The sequence below is a fragment of the Budorcas taxicolor genome, unplaced genomic scaffold, assembly GCF_023091745.1.
Source record: "Budorcas taxicolor isolate Tak-1 unplaced genomic scaffold, Takin1.1 scaffold332, whole genome shotgun sequence".
NCBI lineage: Eukaryota > Metazoa > Chordata > Mammalia > Artiodactyla > Bovidae > Budorcas > Budorcas taxicolor.
This window is the reverse complement of record NW_026292103.1, coordinates 74,753-96,442: the sequence shown is the minus strand read 5'-3', so window position 1 is coordinate 96,442 and position 21,690 is coordinate 74,753. Positions and strand designations below refer to the sequence as shown.

Below are 21,690 nucleotides of genomic sequence, written 5' to 3'. Positions count from 1 at the left end.
GTATTTTTTGAAAAACTGTTTTTTAATAAGCATTTAGTCAAATAGTCTTTTCTAACTGAAAAATGAAACTAAACAGTCAAATGTGAAAAAATAATTTATGAAAAGTTCTTGTTAGCCAGTTAAAAAGACAAAATTTTAAGTGGTTGAAGAATATCAACAGGCAATTTGATATTACAAAACAACTATGATGATCAATAAACACATCCTAAGTGATGTTTAATCTTAGAATATTTAATCAAAGAATTCTCTAAACATGCAGTGTCCATCTTCACCAGTCATTCTCTTCTTAACCCCCACTCCTAACTGATTCCATTCTCACCTCTTCTGAAACAACTCCCACCATCCCACCAGTGCTACTCATGTCACTGAATCTAATGGATATTTTTCAACCCCGCCTGGTTTACCTAGCATCAAAGACAGAACTTGAGAAGCTGTCTTCAGACTCTAAATCCAAAGAAATATACTCTCCACCAAACTGGTAGATTTGATTTTCATTTGTCTGCATTTTTTTCTCATACCTTTTTGCTAGCTTTGTCTCTACTCTTAGAATCTTTTACCAAGACAGAAAGGTCTGTTTTACTTCTACACATGATGTCAGATTAAGTGGTTCTGCAGTAGCTTGCTAAATGGAGAAATATGTCCTCTGTCATTACTAATGAAGAAGGCTGCCATCTCAAACCCATTGGTCTTGTGTAAGATAATATATATACTTCCCTAAGAGCTACTTATGCACTTTTAAAAGACTTTTATTGATAAATAATGCATGATACATTTTCCTGGGCAAAGAAAATTCCTAATAGGCCAATTATATATCAAAAGCAATTTATATGGTATGTTTTAGGCCACCCAAGTTAGTCTAATGTCATTGAGAGTGTGTATGGCCAGGGTTAGCCCAGGGTAAGAGTTTGTGAATAAGGGAAAAACAAACTTGATAATAAAGTCTCTGAAATTTTTTAGAAGAATTAATTTTAATATTTTTATCTTTAGTAACAAGAAGAAATTTGGTAAAAAATTAGAGTTACCATATGATGCTGCAATCCCCCCCACACGCCAGGGTATATAGCTAGAGAAAACTATAATTCAAAAAGATACAAGCAACACAATGTTCACTGCAGCACTAATTATATATATTCACATATATATACAACTGAGTCACTGTGCTGTATACCTGAAACTAACATGATATTGTAAATAAATCATACTTCAATAAAATTAAATTAAAAATAAAAATGAAGAAAATTTGGCCTATATTCCTTAAACACATAACAATAATTAGTCCAGGTTCTGATCACCTCCTGCTTTTAAACAGAGGAGGATAAGGAGAAATTCTCTTCATTCCAGTCTCTTATTTTCCACAGAGCCTGGACTCTTTGAGTGTAGGCAGAATTATCTTGAGATGTCCGGCTTGGACTGTAGATGTCCTAAGGACAATAGCCCACCAGGCTCCTCTGCCATGGGATTTTCCAGGCAAGAGTACTGGTATGGGTGGCCATTTCCTCCTCCAGGGGCTCTTCCCAACCCAAGGACCAAACCCATATCTCCTGCGTCTCCTGCATTGCTAGTGGATTCTTTACCTCTAAGCCACTAAGGAAGCCTGAGAAAAGTCACAGCTCCTGGTAACTGGGCATTTCTGCTCAAATATCTTTGATGAGTCTGCAGTCTATACATATAAAAGTTCTTCCAAAATGTTTTAGCAAAGCATTGAAGGCCTTATATTTTCTGATACTGCTACACCTTTCCAACCTTATATCTCTGATCATACAGGGCCTGCTGAAAAATTTGGAATTTAGAGAAACCAGTACATATTCATGCAACATTGTGCAGAACAGACCTGAGAAACTAAGAAGCTGACAAGTTTAATAAAGGTCCATGGGCAGAAACAATTGCAACACTGCAAAGCAATTCACCTCCAGTTAAAAATCAATCAATTAAAAAATTAATCAATTAATTAATTTTTAAAATGGGGGACATAGATAATTTGAATGTCAGGATGAGAAAGTGAGCCAAGCTTGTAGCTATGAGATACTTTTAAGACAACTGAAATAGATTATCAAGTGGAATGAGTGCTAAGGAAGAAAGGAGAATTAAGGACAACCTACAAATTTTCAGCTTGGGAAACTGATGAACCATTAATCAGAGCTACAGAAGGCAGAGCATGCTTCAGAGGTAAGAACAATGTAGTGTGCAACAAGTTTAATGTGGGCTTCCCCGGTGGCCTAGCAGTAAAAAATCTGCCTCTAATGCCGGAGACACAGGAGTTGTTGGTTCAATCCTGGGGTTGGGGGGAATCCCCTGGAGGAGGACATGGCAACCTACTCCAGTATTCTTGCCGGGAAAATCCCATGGACAGAGGAACCTGGCAGGATACAGTCCACAGTGTCGCAAAGAGTCGGACACGACTGAAGCAACTAAGCACGCATGCACGTGCTTTATTTAAGATGTTTATAGAGTAGCATTGTACCTTAGGCAGTCAGAGGTAAGGATTTGGGAGTCACTGTTACAGGGCTAGTAGTAAGAAGATCAGAGAACCAAGAAGACAAAGGTGAAAGACCTTCAGGTGTACCTCAATTATTTTGTATCTTTTAAATATTTGCCTGAAGCCAACGGTATGTACACCTGTTAGTCTCTCCACCCTCAGATGATAAGGTTTCTCAAATCAGGAACCCTGGTTCCTCTATGAAGCGAAAAGCTGAATGTATTCATTCAGGAGAGAGATGGCCAGAACCAGGATCTGGTGTTCAGTCTATAGCCATTTAATTCTTCTGTTTCTAATCTTCTTTAAAGACAACTCATGGAACTTCCTTGGGGGTCCAGGGGCTAAGATTTTGCACTCCCAGTGCAGGGGACCCAGGTTTAGTCCCTGGTCAAAGAACTAGATTCCATGAGCTGCAACTAAGATGCAGGACAACAACAACAACAACAAAAAAACTAAGACAACTCATAGTGACAGTCAAGGGGCTCAGGTGAATTGGAGCACTTCCAGTAAATTTAAAGTTACATACTCCCCAACTTGTTTTTCCAAATTTACTGTGTTTTCATTATAAAATAATTCCAAGTTCTTTACACTTATTGTTTTAAATTAATACATAAGAAAGGTCAAAAGGACCTAGAAATTCTCATATTGAGTGAAATAAGTCAGAGAAAGACAAATTCCCTTATCAGTTCAGTTCAGCCGCTCAGTCATGTCTGACTCTTTGCGACCCTATGAACCACAGCACACCAGGCCTCCCTGTCCATCACCAACTCCCGGAGTCCACCCAAACCCATGTCAATCGAGCCGATGATGCCATCCAACCATCTCATCCTCTGTCATCCCCTTCTCCTCCTGCCCTCAATCTTTCCCAGCATCAGGGTCTGTTCCAATGAGTCAGCTCTTCACATCAGGTGGCCAAAGTAGTGGAGTTTCAGCCTCAACATCAGTCCTTCCAATGAACATCCAGGACTGATCTCCTTTAGGAATATGACATTGCTTATATGTAAAATCTTTAAAAATGGTACAAATGAACTTATTTACAAAACAGAAATAGAGTCACAGATGTAGAAAACAAACGTATGCTTACCAGGGAGGAAAGAAGGGGTAAATGGGGAGACTGGGATTGACATACACACTACTATATATAAAATAAAAAACTAATAAGGACCTACTGTATAGAATGAGCCTTCCCTCGTGGCTCAGATGGTTAAGAATCTGCCTGGCATGCAAAAGCCTAGAGTTCACTCTCTGGATGGGGAAGATTTCCTGGAGAAGGAAATGTCAACCCATTCCAGTATTGATGCCTGGGAGGGTACAGTCCATGAGGCCATAAAAGAGTCCTCAAAATGTAGAAACTGAACAACTGTATGGCACAGGGAAGTATTCTCAACACTCTATAATCACTTAATTGAGAAAAAAACCTTAAAAAGGGTGGCTATATGTGTACGTATAACTGATGCACTTGCTGTATAGCAGAAACTAACACATTTTAAATCGACTATACTCCAATAAATTTTTTAAAAAGGTCAAAAGGTAAATTCACACACACACACACACACACACACACACACACACACTCAAATTCAACGAAAGAAAATTATGACTGCAACCCTCCAGACATTTTTCTATGCAGCTGATGTTAAACTTTTTCATTCATACTGCACCATTTCATACCACGATTTTTTCGCTTCACATTATATTAGAATTTTACCCATTTATTTAAAAGCTTTATAAATTACTTTTAGAAGCCACTTCATACCACTTTTCCTCACTGTTGAGAAAGTGCCATAATTTTTCCTCACTGGTGAGATACCTGGTTATAGCCAACTTTATCTTTTTACAAATAGCGCTGGGATAAAAGTATTTATGCATAAAGCATGTTCATTTTGAATGGCTTCCTTAGGATATATTCCCAGAAGCGTCACTCGTGAGGCACAAGTAATATATTCTCTGGTTTAAACCCAACCCCTGCTCGTCCGCATCCGCCAGCCCTCTCACTTGGCCCCCCACCCTTCTAGTCATCTTCTCCTCGCACCTGTAACCCTTCCTCTAGTCCGCGTCTGCCAAAGCCCAGATCCCTCCACTTCCGTCCCCGCCCACCTGGCCTCCCCTACAGAGGCCAGGCCGGAGAGCAGTAGAGACAAAATACCTTTGGTCTCACTGCCCCACAGAAAATTAGTTTTCCCGCGACCTTCGCAGCACACAGACCTCTGATCCGAAGTCCCAAGCAGATTCCGGAAGCATCGGTTCCCACAGCCCGGTAGGTGAGACGGGGCTGTACAAGCTAGGGAATTCCCCCTGCCTATTGGCTATTGCTTGTGTCCCGTTATGAGACGGTCCTTCCCATTGGCCAATAAGCTCGAGCTTTGCCGCACAGACCTCTGGGAGTTGTATTCCGCCTGAAACGCCATCGAAGGTGAAACTGCTATTGATACCGTTCGTCCTTTGAGAGGTTTAGCGCTTTCCCCCGCATCTTTTCGGTCCTCATAGTCTAAGAAGGGGAGAAGGCAATGGCACCCCACTCCAGTAATCTTGCCTGGAAAATCCCATGGGCAGAGGAGACTGGAGGGCTGCAGTCCATGGGGTCGCTGAGGGTCGGACAAGACTGAGCGACTTCCCTTTCACTTTTCACTTTCATGCATTGGAGAAGGAAATGGCAACCCACTCCAGTGTTCTTGCCTGGGGAATCCCAGGGATGGAGGAACCTGGTGGGCTGCCATCTATGAGGTCGCACAGAGTCGGACACGACTGAAGTGACTTAGCAGCAGCAGCAGTCTAAGAAGGAGTCCTGGACCCTAGAGTCAACACGGTTTCTTAGCTTTTCAGGGAAGCAGCGGGGAGGGGGAGGTAGAGGAGTTGAAGACCTCTTTAAAATCTCAGAAAGATGTTCTCCATACACAAAATAGGGTATATGTAACTGACTCCGCTCCATGGACCTGCTCTAATTACAAACCGCTATTCTACACTTACCCCAAAAGTGCCTGACCATAGCTACAACTCACTAGGCTTAAAGCCAGCTATACCCCTGCCAGATTCTGGGCCACGCCTTGGGGCAGCTCATGGGGAATTTCAGATCCTGACCCTCACGATAGTTGATCATGTTTGTTGAACACACAGCCAGCCCTCCTTCTGATAATCTGAAGTCCATGCCTTGACCATCTGGGAGAGAGGGGAGTGCGGAAGTGGAGAAGTAACACCTAGGGCTCTCTCTTCTTTGCTCAGGCTTTTCTTCCCATGCCTGTCTTCCTGCTCCACTTGTCAGAACCATACCTTCGTATCAATTTTTGCAACAATGCATGAAGAGAGAGAAAAAATTGAAAGTTCCGTTCCATTCATTTTTCAAATGCTTGCTGCTAAGTTGCTAAGTAGCTTCAGTTGTGTCCGACTCTGTGCAACCCCAGAGACGACAGCCCACCAGGCTCCCCCGTCCCTAGGAATCTCCAGGCAAGAACACTGGAGTGGGTTACCATTTCCTTCTCCAAATGCTTACCTCCTCCAGAAAATACCGTTCTAGATTCCTGGGTCTCCTTTGGAAGGAGGTGAAGGTCTGGTAGAAATCATTCATTCATTCATCCCACAACTTAAATCACTCCAGGCGGTAACTGTTCCTGTCCTCATCACAGCCTGGATTCCTCCAGGACAACGATTGTCTTAATTCGGTTGGTATCCCCAGGGTGCAGTTCTCTGCCTTGAAAGGCGGGAGGCCACCCATGCCTACATAAGAACTATGCAGGATGGAGTATAGGGGTGTAGGTGGGTGGGGGAGAGTCAGTAATTACTGGTTTATTTTCCACCCACCCCTTCCACCACCCCCACAACTTGCCCCTACAGATTCCAACAGCCTAGCTAGGGTAGGTACCTCTCTGGTGCTTCTGTGAGGTTCTGAACTCTATGGCAGTGAATGCAGTTAATTAAAGTGTTGGTTTCGTTGCTGGCCCTCTCCACCTACCTGTGAGACCAAGTTGACTGCTCCCCCTATCCACCCCCAGCTTAACACAGAGCTGTTGTTCAGTTGCTCAATGGTGTCCCATGCTTTGCAACCCCATGGACTGCAGCACTCCAGGCTTCCCTGTCTTTCACCGTCTCCCAGAGCTTGCTCAAACTCATATCCATGCTGTGGATGATGCCACCCAACCATAATGTCCTCTGCCGTCCCCTTTTCCTCCTGCCTTCAATCTTCCCCAGCTGGTAAAGAATCCACCTGCAATGTGGGAGACCCGGCTTTGATCCCTGGGTTGGGAAGATCCCCTAGAGAAGGGAAAGGCTTCCCATTCCAGTACTGTGGCCTAGAGAATTCCATGAACTATACAGTCCATAGAGTCACAAAGAGTCTGACACGACTGAGTAACTTTCACTCACTCAGTCTTTCCCAGCATCAGGGTCTTTTTCAATGAGTCAGTTCTTCATATCGGTGGCCAAAGTATTGGAGCTTCAGTTTCAGCATCAGTCCTTCTAATGAATATTCAGGGTTGATTTCCTTTAGGATTGACTGGCTTGATCTCCTTGCAGTCCAAGGGACTCTCAAGAGCCTTCTTGAGAATTAAGATGTTAAGCATGAATTCTTCGATGCTCAACCTTCTTTATGGTCCAACTCTCGCATACATACATGACTACTGGAAAAACTATAGCTTTGACTATAGTAGGTGCTACATAAATGTGTTGACAGATGGATGGATGGAGGGAGGGAGGGAGGGAGGGAAAGCGGGAGGGACAGATGGGTGGGTAGATGCGCTAGTGTCTGCATGCCTTCCTCAACATCTTCCCCAATCAGTGGGTTAATGATCGTTAGCCTGGTCAAGCTCTGGAGCAATTGCTTCAGGGTCGCTTCCCCCCGGGCCCCGCCCCGGTCGACCCCACCTTTCCACGCCGCTCCGCCCCGCCGCTCCCTTCCCGGTGGCCCCTCCCTGCGCAGGTCCCGACTCCAGCCGCACCTCCTCCGACTCTGCAGTGGCGGCGGGGAGGCGAGCCGGAGCGCCAGCGGGCCAGGGCCGGAGCCGAGCCGGGGTCGGGGCAGCAGCAGGGACCCTCGGAGGCGGGGCCAGTGGGACCGCGATGGGCGTGGAGATCGAGACCATCTCCCCGGGAGACGGTACCGGGTGGCGGGGCCGGGGGAGGAGGAGGGGTCTCGGGGCGGAGCCCGGTGGGGGGGGGGGGGTCCGATTCCGAGGTGGCGCGGAGGGGTGCAGAACAGGGGGAGCGGGCCTAGGATGGGGACAGCGGGAGATGACATGGGATTGTTGGGGGTTCTAGCAGACACCCTTCGCCATCCCCCTCCGCGCTTGCTCACCTAGAGGAACGGAGACGGAGGCTGAGAGGCTGGGGTCTGCGGCCCGCCACCGCCCCGGGCGCCTCTGACTGGCGCTGCTGCGGCTGGAAACGCTCGGTTATCCGCTGCTGCTGATTTCCTAGGGCCGGGTTACAGCTCCGCTTTCCCTGCCTTGCTGAGTGAGCTCTGGAAACGGGGAAAAGAGATGCTTTGGGGTTTCCTCTGCTCGGGCCAGCCCTCTTCTAACGCACCCGCTTCCGGGCCTCTGATCGGGCGGCCCCCCGCGATCTGGACGGTGAGACGCTGTAGGGACCGAGCCAGTCTGGAAAAGGCGGAGCGCTTCCTCCACTGTCTCTGCATCTAGCTTTATGCTCCCTGCCCCACTCAGCCTCTCCGGCCAGCCTGTCCACTTCCGCGGCTTTCATGAGCGGCTGAAACCAATGGCCCCCAAACTTAAGCGTCCAGCCCAGGCCTGGGATTTGAGTTCACGGTGGTCCGTTTATGCAGCCGCTGCTCAGCCTCTGCCTGGAAGTCCACGGATTCCTCAAAGTCAGCAAGTCCAAAACAGAACTCCTGCTCCTGGTCTTCCCCACTCCAAGGCGCTCCTCTGTGTTCCCTTGCTTCCTGCCTTGGGTTGGCACCCGACACTTTCCCAAGCCAGGCATCTCAGGCATCACCCTTGTGTAATTGACTTTGGATGTGCCAGGAGTAGCTTTCTCCATTTCTTAAACCAACCTTAATACAGACTGGAGCCCATATTTCTGCAGGATTTGACAGGCAAACTGCGTGTCAGGCAGTGTTGACACTCCCCCAACCCAAGGAAATTGGAGGGACTCTTGGCTCCTGGCCACCCTCCTAATTTAAAAACAGTGGTCCCTAGGAGTCCCAGCCAGGACCTTGGATCACTCCAGAGGTACAGGCTTCTTTTTCTATGCTGGGAACCTCTGTACTGGGTCCCAGGAAGCATCTCCCTGAGGTCTTTTTACCTCCCCCACCCTCCCCCACCCAGGGCACTGCTTTAGAATTCTGCCAGGGGCCTCCAGGCCTCTTCTCCCTTCCCTGGCTCAAAAAAACCTTTAGAGTGATCTCTCCTTATCCTCCCTCCCTGGCTAGGGACAAGGAACTTTTCTCTTGTAGCAGATCAGATTTTTAGGGAAAGCCTGGAGGAACTTTCCAGGTGGCACTAGTGGTAAAGAATCCACCTGTCAATGCACGGAGATATAAGAGAACTGGGTTTGATCTCTGGGTTAGGAAGATCCTCTGGAGGAGGAAATGGCAACCCACTCCAGTATTCTTGCCTGGAGAATCCCATGGATGGGCTACCGTCCATTGGGTCACAAAGTGTCAGACACGACTGAAGTGACTTGGCACAGAGGAACTTTGGCCTTCTGCTTTTACTTCAGTCTAAATCCCCAAGTCAAGGAAGCACAGAAGGGCCAGGTACCATGCTGTAACCCAGAGTGGGAGAAAGCACCAATTAATATTTCAATAACGATGCTGCTGTGCTGAGGATGTCTGTCTTGGTCGAGCCTACAACAAATCCTGCCTACTTCTCCTGCTGAGTATCTTGAAGACTCCATCTCCTCAGCCTCTGCCCTAGTTCCAGCCATCACCATCTCTCACCCAGATTTCCGCAGTCTCTAAACTGGTCTTCCCACCTCCAGTCTCACCTCTTGGCCTTCCGTCTGGCCTCCCACCTCACCCACACGGTTTTCTCCACCACAGTCTGCGCACTTTTTAAAATGCATATCTGATTATGCCCCTCTCTGGGCATAAAATGTTTTAAGGAATCCTCCTTTTTCTCCAGGCAGACAGATATAGCCTTCTGTTACCTTCCACACTGGAGCCTCATCTCTCACTAGCAGTCCCTATCCCTACCACCAACTTTTCTCTGGCTTTATCGAGCTGTCTGCAAGTTGTTAAACACACCAGCCATTCAGCAAATATTTATTGAGCTTATACTGTGTGCTAGAACTTAAGGTTAAAGCAGGAAACCAGACAGGCTCCCATTACTGCGTGACTCGAAGCCTTTGAACATGTGCTTCACTCTTCCCATATTATCTCCCTTACTTCCTCTGGCAAGTTACTCATCTTTTAAGACCCAGTTTAACCATTATCTCCTCTCCAATACTTTCCCTGACACTAGTTAGTTGCTCCCTCCCTGGGGCCTCATCTACATGTTGGCTCAGCTGTTCACCCTCCCAAGGCTTTGTTATCCAGTCCCATGGCCTTTAGATCCCACCCAAATTTATAGCTCCAGTGCAGACTCTCTATCGGCCTACTTGCAGTACAAGCTCATGTGTCTTAATAGGTATCTCGAGATTGCCACCTGCACAAATCTGTGCCTCGTCAGTCTTCCCCATCTCAGGAATCAGCTCCTCCAGCCTTCCAGTCACCCACCCTAAAACCTTAACATCATGCTTCTCCCTCATCCTGGATCCCCTTCTCCATGCCATTAGCATGCCCTGTCGGCTCCAATTCCAAAATATATCTCCCATCTATTTTACTCTCTTCTCTGCTGCCAACCACTTTAATTCAAGCCATCATTGATTTTCTGTCTGGATTATTGCAACAGGCGCCTAACTGTCCATCCTACACAGAGCAGCCAGAATGATCTTATAAAATCTTAATTCAGATTATGTCATTCTCTTGCTTAAAGCCCTCCCATGCCTTCTTGTTGCACTTAAAGAATTTGCAGAATTAAATCCAGCTCTTTCCCACTTGTCTCCACCTCCTTCCCTTCTTTCCAGTCATCTAGGCTCCTTTCATTCTGTAAATGCATTGACCCTTTCCTGCTTCACGGTTTAGGCACTGCCTGCTGCTTCTTCCCACAGTGCTTTTCCCAGTGTGTTCCTCATCCTTCAAGTCTCAGTTCAAATGTCATCTCTGAGAGGCTGTCCTGGATCAGCCATTCTGAAATGACCTGTCCCACTGTATCTCTCTGCAATTCATCATTGTGTTTATTTTCTTTAGAGAACTTATCACAATCTATATTGTCTTGTTTATTTGAGTATTATTTGTCTCCCTCCGTTAGAATGTAAATTCCAAAAGAGTAGCAATCTTGTCTGGTCTGTGTAACTCACTGGTGTATCCTGAGATCAAGCCTTACACAGAGCAGGTATTCAGTAAATATTTGTGAATGATTCTGTTTATTCAGAATCATCAGGCTTCCCTGATAGCTCAGTTGGTAAAGAATCCACCTCCAATGCAGGAGACCCCGGTTCAATTCCTGGGTCAGGAAGATCTGCTGGAGAATGGAAAGGCTACCCACTCCAGTATTCTCGCCTGGAGAATTCCATGGACTGTATGGTCCATGCTATCGCAAAGAGTCGGACATGACTGAGTGACTTTCACTGTTTATTCATCCTTGTGCAGTCGTCACCCTGCATTATAATCTATTATTTATGCATCTATTTCCCGAACCTCATTGTGAGTTCATAGATTGCTCTGTGTCTCTGGAATCTAGTCCAGGCCTGCCAGATAGTAGGCGGTCAGGTTTGTGGAATGGATGGAGGAAAGTAAAAAGAGCAATCAAAGAAAGGGAAACAACCAGGAGAGAGCAAAGTTGTGGAACCCAAGGAAATAAAGTTCAGATCAAGGCCAGAGAAGTGAAGTCACTCACACAAAGCCACTGACTCATACACAGCACAGAGCCAGAATTGGAGCCATGGGCTTCTCCGTGGTATGGAGGGGAATGTGGGCCAGAGCTCTTGGTCACAAGTCACACCTGAAATGTTCCTGGTGACTTTTCCCTGTTCATTCCTGGATCTTTGTGTCTCCTTGCAGGAAGGACGTTCCCCAAGAAGGGCCAGACGTGCGTGGTGCACTACACAGGTAGGCTTTGGCCCCTATGCTCTCATCCAAACCTGCCCCTCTGCAGGCAGGTCTCTACTCTGACACCTCTCCAGAGGTATCTGCTCCCCCGGAATAGGCCCCAAGCCCAGGGCAGCCAAGTCTTCCTCTGACCAGCCATCTCCATCTCCCCCAGCCAGCCTTGAGGGAATGAGAAAGGGCACTGCCAAGGTTAATCCCTCCCCTCTTCTACCAGCAAGACCCACCATGATACCAGCCTCTGACAGAGCCAGCCATCTCCATTTCCCTTCTGTCTGTTGCAGGCAGGATGGAGCCCTGGCCCCTCTGGTTCTGTCTGATACTTGGAAATTCCTCTTATAGCTCTCAGAGCCCTGAGCCCCCTGCAGACTTCCTTTTCATCCTACAGTGTTATGAAAGAAGTGAAGTCTTGACTTCCTCAGAATCCCCTTTCTTTATGGGGAAATAGACTATTCAGTCTACTCTTACTGATCACTTAGGGGACACAAACATGAAACAAGAGGATCCCTCCCTTCACCAGGGTTGTGGGCATGGGGGAGGGCAGTGCCTGTGGTGCTGTGGGAGCAGAGGAGGGCCCACATCTCTGCTGAGCCCTCATGGATGATATGGATTGGAAGGCCAGGTGCACTGAGGAACATTCTAGATGGAGTTCCTGAGGACCTCTGGCCGAAGATCGATGAGCAAATGTTTGTTCCAAAGGGGGTGCAGGGGGAGTGCTCTGCCTTGTGACCTTCTTCCCAATGTGGTGAACTTGGTGACAGCCACTTCGCAGACAGCAAGGCCAGTTTAATTCCTAGGATAGAGTCAGACAGGGGCCATTTTTAGCAGTTCTCTGGGCCAGTGTGAAGTGCCAGGTTAATTCTAGGCAGACAGTGTGGGTATTTCTCAACAGCTGTGTTGCCGGTGGCTGACGTCAGTGGGCTGGAGCTGTGTTTCATCTCCCGGTGATGTGTCCTAATTACCATGAGCCTTCTGGGGCCTCTGACCTATGTAATTGATTTATCTGTTCTACATGTTGCAGACAGACCAGTACTTATCAAGTTACCGAAACCACAACATCCTTTTGTAAAGACTTTTCACAATACATGCAGACAGGAGGCAATGTGCATTAAATACTAACATTAGACATGGGCAGCTCTGGTCTGGGGAGGGACTGTCTCATCAAACCCAGTCAGAGACTGGGAATTTTTGGTAAACAATTATATGTAAATACACTAGAGAACATAACTCTAAGATGTACAGATTGATGAAAATTTTCAAAAGTGATCACACTTATGTAACCACCCCCCAGATCAACAGACCCTTCTAGCACCTCCCAGTCATTCACTTGTGCATGCTACATTGCCTCAGTCGTGTTGGACTCTTTGCGACTGTATGGACTGTAGCCCACTAAACTCCTCTGTCCGTGGGATTCTCCAGGCAAGAATACTGCTGTGGGTTGCCAGGCCCTCCTCCAGGGTATCTTCCCAATCCAGGGTTCGAACCCATGTCTCTTACGTCTCCTGCGTCTCCTGTATTGGCAGGGGCATTCTTTACCACTGGGGCCACCTGGGAAGCCCCCCACCCCCCACCAGTCATTACATTTCCCTAAAGGTAACTAGCATTCTAACTTCTTGTCCCTATAGATTGGTTTCATCTCATAGAGTATGTATTCTTTTGTTTTGGGGTTATTTCACTCATTAGCTCTCTTATTTCACTTTTAATGTGTGTGAGATTTATCCAGGAGTTTGCCCTTTTTTATTCCTGTACAGGTCATTGCATGAATTTATTGCAATTTATCCTTTCTACAGTTGATGAACATTTGGATTGTTAGTTTTTAGACATTATGAATGGTGTTGCTTTGAAGAGTCTTGTAGATGTCTTCTGGTGCACATATGTAGACAACCTCGTTGGCTAAACATAGAAGTGAAATTGCTGGGGCACAGGGTTATACCTGCTCAGAGGTAGCAGATCCTGCCGAATAGCTTTCCAAAGTAGTTGTGCCAGTTTCCACTGCCACCAGCCATGTCTGAGCATTCCAGTTCTCCGGCATCCTTATCACCGCTTGGTATCGTCAGGTTTTTGTTTTGATTTTGGCCCTCTCTGGTGGGCTCCCAGGGTATCTCCTTGTGGTTTTTATTTGCACAGGCCTGATGGTTAAGGAAGTTGAGTACCCTTTCATGTGCTCCCTGGTCATTTGGATGTCCTCTTTAGTTCACTTAAATTTTGTCCACTTAAGAAAAAATTAGGTTGTCTGTCTTTATCTTATTGATCTGTAGGAATTCATTTGTATTCTGGATTTGAGTCCTTTGTTGGCTATACCTATTCCAAACATCTCCTATTCCAAAGCATCTGTTTTTCTTTACTCCTTTATTGGCATCCTTTGAGCAGATTTCTTTTTTTTAATTTTTATTTATTTATTTGGCTGCAGTGGGTCTTAATTGCAGCATGTGAGACTCTCTTTGTTGCAGCATGCAGGATCTTTTTTAAAATATAGATTTATTTGGCTGTGCTGGGTCTTCATTGCAGCATATGAGATCCTTTAGTTGTGGCATGCATCCTAGTTCCCTGACCTGGGTTCGAACCCAGGCTCCCTACATTGGGAGCAGAGTCTCAGCCACTGGACCACTAGGAAGTCCTATTTTGAATAGAATTCTTAATTTTAATGAAGTTCTACATATGAATCTTTCCTTTTGCAGTTAGTAATTTTGTGTTCAGAAATCTTTGTCTATCCTAGGTGATGAAGCTCTTCTTCTATTTATTATTTCTTAGAAGCTTTATTATTTTATCTTTCATATTTAGGCCTGTGATTCATATGGAGTTGATTTTTATGTGTGGGTGAATTAGGGGTTCACTTTGATGGTTCATTTTCCCTCATATGTATATACAGTCAATCAGCAACATTAATAAAAAAAATCACCCTTTGTCCATTACATTTCAGTGGCACCCTTGTTAAATCCGGTCACCATGTGTCTGTGGTGTCTGTTTCTGGACTGCATGGTTTTGACTGAACCTGCTGCAGTAGATAAAAGTTTATGGTCTGAAGTGGTTTAAGTCATATGAAACCTGAGGAGTATGGGGAATGAGAAAGTCAGCCTTTAAATGGAGGGTGTGAATGTATGTGCGTGTGTATGTGCATATCCATATATGTACTGTACAAGTTTGTGAATGTGTGACTGTATTATATCTACGTATCTAAATATTTTCTTAGCATCTGTTTGGCCATCAGGGTTTTCTTCTGAGTGCATGTGCATAAATGTATGTGAGCACGCATGCGCATCTCTGAATATCTTAGCAACCTGTGTGTATGCTTGAGTTTGTATTTGATCTCGTGTATTTGATACAGAAGTATCCATCTGTGTGCGTCTCTGTGTAGCAATAGGGTTTTCTTCTTTGCCTGATTTAGTACCCAGGGAAAGAGCCCAATTTATTCTGCTGAGAAAATAGGTAGGTAAGAATGTCTCTTGTATACATTTATATTGTAGGAATTAGGATGTGGAATCACAGATACTTAGACACTAGACCTCTCATGTGAAACATGGCAAATCTGAGATCAGAGAGAAAGTGATCTAAGTTCACACAGTGAGTTAGTGCCAAAGTGAATTCAGAATCTAATCTCTGAATCTACAAGCTAGATCTTTCTCTGGTTCCAGATTGCCTTCTGATGTGGTCCAGGGGCCATGAGAAGAAGGCATGATATAGCATCCTTTGCAGAATGTCTAATATTTGAGCTAGAGACACCAGTAAGAACAGAAAACAGAAAAGCAGCTCTTGCTTCTTAGGCAGCTGGACTGAGACAACACATGCATGTACATCAGGAATGACAAGATATCTGCAGTTGGAGGCTGAGGGATACTTCAGTCTGCTAAGAAAACACTCAGGGTGTCCTGAGTTCACACAGTCCTTTTGTATGAGGTCTGGAGGCTGCCCCTGACTGGCTGGGTCACTTTACACTGTTCACTGCAATAAAGGATGATATGACCTTTGGGTTTTGTGTAGGGGGGGAACCTTGAGAATATCAGGTGAGGACTCAACCTGAAACTGAAATGCCTGGGAAAACAGACTGTCAGGCTAAGGAAGGTGCATAAAAAAATTTGCAATGTGCAGAAGTACTTGAGAAAGGTCTGACCTCAATAGGGAAGGGAAGGAGAGAAGGGGAGGACAGAGAGAAGGTTGTCAGGCAGGCAGTAGCTAGATCTTAAACTGCCTGGATACAATGTAGGCATTCGGATTCTCCCTTAGGAAAGTTACAGAAGCAAGGGAATAATAGAATCAGGCACGTGTGTGCGCATGTGTGAGTATGTGTGTGTGTGTTAAACCATTCTGGGTGCAGTGTGGAGAAGGGAATGGAAGAGTAAAAGCAGAGCAACAATACTCGTTAGAGTTGGTTCCTGTCCACAGGTAAGGTGTGATAGTGGCTTGATGAGACCACAGGGTGGTGGTAATAAAAGTAGAGAAAATACTTGGACTTCAAAGATATGTACCATTTTGTGATTGGTGGGATGTGCTTGCTTAGTCAACGGGATGGATGGGGAGGACAGGAAGACAGCAGGTTTGTACAGAATAGGAATTCCATACTAGACATGTTGAACCTGAAATGGGAGTTATCTCATGACCACAGCTCTTTTCCACCCTATCCTTGCTTGCATAGGAATGCTTCAAAATGGCAAGAAATTCGATTCATCCAGAGACAGAAACAAGCCTTTCAAGTTCAGAATTGGCAAACAGGAAGTCATCAAGGGTTTTGAAGAGGGCGCAGCCCAGGTAAGAAGAGGATCCTTGTTAAGGGGAGTTTGAGCAGCTAGGGGTCTGGGCTCTGCACTCTGCCCTCCACCCTCCCCCATCACAGACCATCACTGCTTTGACTCCACTGCCAGGGGTTGGCAATGCCACCTAGTTTCAGTCCTGGCTTTGTGTCCCCACCCCTTTTGTTGCCTGTCACTTGGGGCTGTCTTCCCAAGCACATCCCTCCAGTTCTGAGCAAGCCTGTGAGCTACTAGCTGTTCAGGACTGAAACAGCAGAAGAGGTGGGGTAGGCTACCATGTTTAGGGGTTTTTTTAACTTAAAAAAAAAAAGCTCTAGTTTCAGACTTGCAAAAATATTATATGAGTAGAGTTCTCGTATACTCTTTACCAGCTTCCCTAAACGTTGTTTTACATAACCATAGAACGGTGAACAAAACCAGGACATTAACATTGATATAATGCTATTAGCCAATCTGTTCAAATTTTTGTCAATTATTCAAAATTTAAAAATTGATTATTCAAATTTCACCAGTTGTCCCACTAATGCCAGACAAATCCTTGAGGACTGCTGTGATGAGCCCTGGTTCAGGCTCTTCTTCCTTCCTCTATGAAGTCACGTGATGTTCCTTGCTGTGCCTTCTAATCTCTTAATCTAATGAATTGGTCCTAGCACCTACATGAGTATATACATGCATATATGGTCTTTACACATCCTCTTTAGGCTTCTTTGAAAGAAGGAAAAATTATGAACAGATTGAAGTGTTGAGGTGCACTCTAATTGAATAACCAGCATTGTTTGCTAAATCAATGAATTTGAGACTACAGTGTTGAAGTTACTGTCCATAGTTACGTCTCTGCTAGTCTGATGTGCAATCTGCCTTGGTTACAACTCTTAGCATCACTTCAGTGTGCCACATATAAAATTCATCTCAGATCTTCAGGGTTACCATGAGGATGGTTTGGGAAAATGACATAGTTACCTTACTCTTCTCTTTTAAATCAAGCTGGGTCCTCTTTCTCCTCTCCCCATCTGCCCCCATCCCTGCTAGATGAGCTTGGGGCAGAGGGCGAAGCTGACCTGCACTCCTGATGTGGCATATGGAGCCACAGGCCACCCCGGTGTCATCCCTCCCAATGCCACCCTCATCTTTGACGTGGAGCTGCTCAACCTAGAGTGAAGGCAGGAAGGAACTGAAGGTGGCTGGAGATGGCTGCTGCTCACCCTCCTAGCCTGCTCGGCCACTGGGATGGCTCCTCCTGCTTGGGGCTCTTGATCAGTGCGCTAACCTCACTGCCCCATGGCATTATCCATTCTCTCTGCCCAAGTTGCTCTGTCTGTGTTCCGTCACTGTTCACGCTAATCTTTGCTTGAGGAAACTTCGGTTGCAGATTGAAATGTTTCAGGTTGTGCATTTTGCGTGATGCATGTAGCAGCCATTCCTGATCACAGAAGAGATTTCTTGTTCGCACAATCTACACTGCCTTACTTTTACTTAAGCCAGACACACAAGGTGCTCAGACATGAAACGTACGTGCTGTACACAGAGGGACTTGAGCCAGTTACCTTTGCTGTCACTTTCTCTCTCGGAAGTTCTGCTGACTTAAACAATGTCCTCTTTGGAAACGGTATGTAAAATAAAGGCTCTGTGCTTGACAAATGCCTGTCCATCCTTACTGAAGGTAGGAAGTGCTTTAAATGTATTCAGACACTCAGTTGTGTCTGACTTTTTGTGACATCATGGACTGAGTCTGCCAGGCTCTTCTGTTCATGGGATTCTCCTGGTCAGAATATTGGAGTGGGGTGCCATTTCCTCCAGGGGATCTTCCTGAACCATCTTACGTCTGATGTATGTGGTCCTTAAAGGAAGTGTTTTAAGGACTACAGTCATTAAAGGAAGTGCTTTAAGGACCACATAAGTCAGTTGCCCTTGCGGAAAAGAATGGAAGAGAAGTAGCCAGGAGAGTGATATTATATAGTACAGGTTTCCCCACTATCCGAAAGTAGAAAGTACAGCATGCCTGTGAAACCTTTTGTAAGCTGAAATGGTATGACGTGAAGAAGCAGTTACACTAGGGCACAAATGCTAATGGATGCACAAAATAAATCAAGTTAAGAGCACAGATGCTCACAGATACAGTTCAAAGCTATGATGGCTTGATGCTGAGATGCTATATAGTTCTTGGGGAAGGAGCTTGGTGGTGTCAGTCACTGCTCAGGGTTCATGCTGCCTCTTAACCACTCTGAATGCTATTTTTGCTTTTCTTCTTTTTTCATTAAAGCAAAAATCCTCTCTGGACTTCTTTTGCGTAGCGAAAACAGGTATTCATGTAGGTCTTTCCTAAGAGCGAAGTGGCATGAAGTGAACTTTTCAAAAGTTCATGTAGCATATATACCGCTCCAAGGTACCTATTGTATTTAATGGGCCTTGTTCTATTCTTATTTTTTTCTAATTTTAAAAGAAAAACTACCACCAACCCTCTAAGCAGCCCTGCTGCTGCTGCTAAGTTGCTTCAGTCGTGTCTGACTCTGTGCGACCCCATGGACAGCAGCCCACCAGGCTCCTCTGTCTACGGGATTCTCTAGGCAAGAATACTGAAGTGGATTGCCATTTTCTTCTCCACTAAGCAGCCCTACAAAGTAGGTATTGCTTGCCACTTCTCTCACAGGCTCATAATTCTCTTCTGAGTAACTGTAACTGAAGAAATACATTTTGTCCAAACCCTATAGCTTAGTCATCAAATGCTGGATTTGAGCACTTCAGGTGATCAATCATGAAATCTCCATTCGGACTTACGTGCTCCCTTCTTGGAAAAGATGGAAAAGTGCACTTTGTGCATCATCTAAAGAAATGATGATGTGTTATGCTTCAAAGCCATACATTAACTCACATTACTTGTGATAGTAAGCATGTACTTATTTTCATCTAGATTTGCTCTAACTTTACACTGGAGCATTACTGCTGAGAAGAATATGATTCTGAACTTGTTTCTATCTATGCTGCTTATTAATATTTTCATCTGCCTTTACTATAACTTACAGGAACTTCCAGTTAGGTTTTAAAACCAGCCCACTGATTGATATGGGTTATGTATGTCAGGAGAGCCCATGGCAATGTAGCTAAGAGATTTTTCTTTTAGTTGGCATGAGTGAGAAAAGCTCTGGGCCATCGTCAGGGTTCTTCTGTCAGTGATGTCTTAGAATTGTTTCCAGACGGAGGGAGGGGCAAGTGCTATTAAGTTTCCCTCACAGACTTGTTGATAACACATCACAAAATGTGTCATGTATGTGATATGACACAGCTCAGCTATTTTATCGATCCCTTTTGTCTCCAGAAAGTCCTGGCTGTATTCCTCTGCTGAGGACTGAGGAGCTAAGGAAGAAGCAGTGCTTTAAGATGGAGAAAATGAAATGAGAAAGGGGCTGCTTTGCTTTCAGTCACCAGTCCCTGTGCTTACCTCTACGGTGGGACCAGACCAGTCAGAAGGTGCTACACTCACTCCTTTCTGGGGTGTTTCCTTCAGAATGTCTTGGTTCCTCGCTTTCCTCAATGATACAAAAGGCCTATGAGAATTCCTCAGAAGCCAGCCTGTATAAAAGATTATCATCATGTTTTCTGCTGTGACATCAATAAGATAACTAAAAATAGCACCAAGGACCATTTCAGGCGCCCATTATAGAGTCAAGTAAATAATCTCAGTCTAGAGTTCTCATAGCCAAGGTGGTAACAGGAGACACTAAGAGTAGGGGGAATAAAAGCAAATACCTACTGGCTAGCACATGAAGAGGGTAGGGCGCTACTTCACAAGCCTTGCTTTACTGACACTCTTAAAAGATAACACAGAAAATTGTGATGCAATATGACAAGGGTTTGGGCATCATCCTGTGAGAGCCACCAAAAGTTGTTAAGCAAGAAGGTGATGATGAAATATATGTCGTATCAGTCATTTTCAAACTTTCAGTCAATGAATTCTCTATTCATACAAAATCTTTCTTGGAAACTTGAAATCTAACCTACATGGATGTAAAGCAGCTCTGGCACATGTGTGTGTGTACATACATGCACATGAACACAATCATTTCCTTTTTTTAAGCTCCCCAGGTGGCTTCGATGTCCCCCTGGATTTATTTTTAGGATTTTTTTTTTTATAGGGACCATTTTTAAAGTCTTTGTTACAATATTGCTTCTGTTTTATCTTCTGTTTTTTTTTTTGGTCACAAAGCATATGGAATCTTAGCTCTCAGACCAGAAATCGAACCCACATCCCCTGCCTTGGAAGGTGAAGTATTAACCACTGGACTGCCAGCGAAGTCCCGATTCCTTGTACTCTTAAAAGCATTTTGAGAAACCGTGCCTTCAATGCCTGGTGGAGAGGACTGGCTATAACTATATCCTCAGCATTTCAGTACGAACAGAGAACAGAGCAGGGGCTCAGGATGTGTCCCCTGAATTAATGTTCTCATAACGTAACTGGAACTGGCTAAAAATTTCCAATTAGAGGGCATTTTTAAAAAACTCTTAACTTTAGGTCATGAAATTCAACTAACAGACACATAATCCAAATGACAGACCAGTTATAACTGTCAAGAATTCCCCCTTGTTACTAATTTAAAACAACTTATATTGGGGGCAAGTCAGTCTGTAGACAAACCACACTGTAAGTAGGTCTAATTTGTTTTCCCCTTACAAAAGTCTTTTAGAAAATTCTTTTTATATTTATAAATACCTAAAAGCACACTGAGCATTACAAAAATAAGGAACTCATAAAAGCATCCACAAGAAAATTACAGCTGTGGCTCCTTTGTCATCTGCCTGGTCTTTTTAGAAATAAATGACTCTATTCTACTCTTAAACAGTGCTTTCAAAAAGCACTCAGACAGAGTTAATAAATAAGACAATTATTTCTTGATTTTCAATAGTAGGCTTTGAGAAGACAGTACAAAAAGTATAAAATAGTCTATTTTCTTACAGTAATGATAGATTTCAATGCTAAATGCATTTAAAAGTAGAATAGGCTTTGTCCATTTAAACGATTCAGTGCTTGTACCTTTCAAATTGATTTTGGATTATAGTTATATACAAAACAATTAGTCCATGTTTCTCCATTTGGCCCATGCCTAAACTATAAAAAGAAAATTACAGCTATCTCCTCCAAGCTGCTGAGCTATGATGAATGTGGTAATAAACATACTATTTCCATGCCATGGGAGTTTGTGATTATAAGACTAAGCATTAAGTATTTTATTTATGGCAAAGATATACTATGAGCCAAAGTCCAAAATATACACAGACACTTATTAACGAAAGGGAAAGAATACATAAATACATCTTAGACATGTAAAAACAAATACCACCACCCTGGCAGCTGGCTCTCACATTTCTAACAATGTGTTATC

The 21,690-nt window shown here is 44.7% G+C and overlaps 1 protein-coding gene across 1 annotated transcript; it reads left to right on the top strand.

Moving 5' to 3' along the window:
• The first annotated feature begins 7,525 nt into the window (after positions 1-7,525).
• Positions 7,526-17,473, top strand: LOC128071300 (peptidyl-prolyl cis-trans isomerase FKBP1B). Its single transcript, XM_052664180.1, has 4 exons — positions 7,526-7,562; positions 11,526-11,573; positions 16,201-16,313; positions 17,345-17,473. The coding sequence occupies exons 1-4, from the start codon at positions 7,526-7,528 to the stop codon at positions 17,471-17,473; spliced, it is 327 nt and encodes a 108-aa protein (XP_052520140.1).
• The last annotated feature ends 4,217 nt before the right edge of the window (positions 17,474-21,690 follow it).

Excerpts from the sequence above, each read along its gene's own strand:
- LOC128071300 (XM_052664180.1), top strand. The coding sequence starts at position 7,526 with ATGGGCGTGGAGATCGAGACCATCTCCCCGGGAGACG. Across the intron at positions 7,563-11,525 it reads GACCATCTCCCCGGGAGACG|GAAGGACGTTCCCCAAGAAG; the intron begins GTACCGGGTGGC and ends GTCTCCTTGCAG. Across the intron at positions 16,314-17,344 it reads TTGAAGAGGGCGCAGCCCAG|ATGAGCTTGGGGCAGAGGGC; the intron begins GTAAGAAGAGGA and ends CATCCCTGCTAG.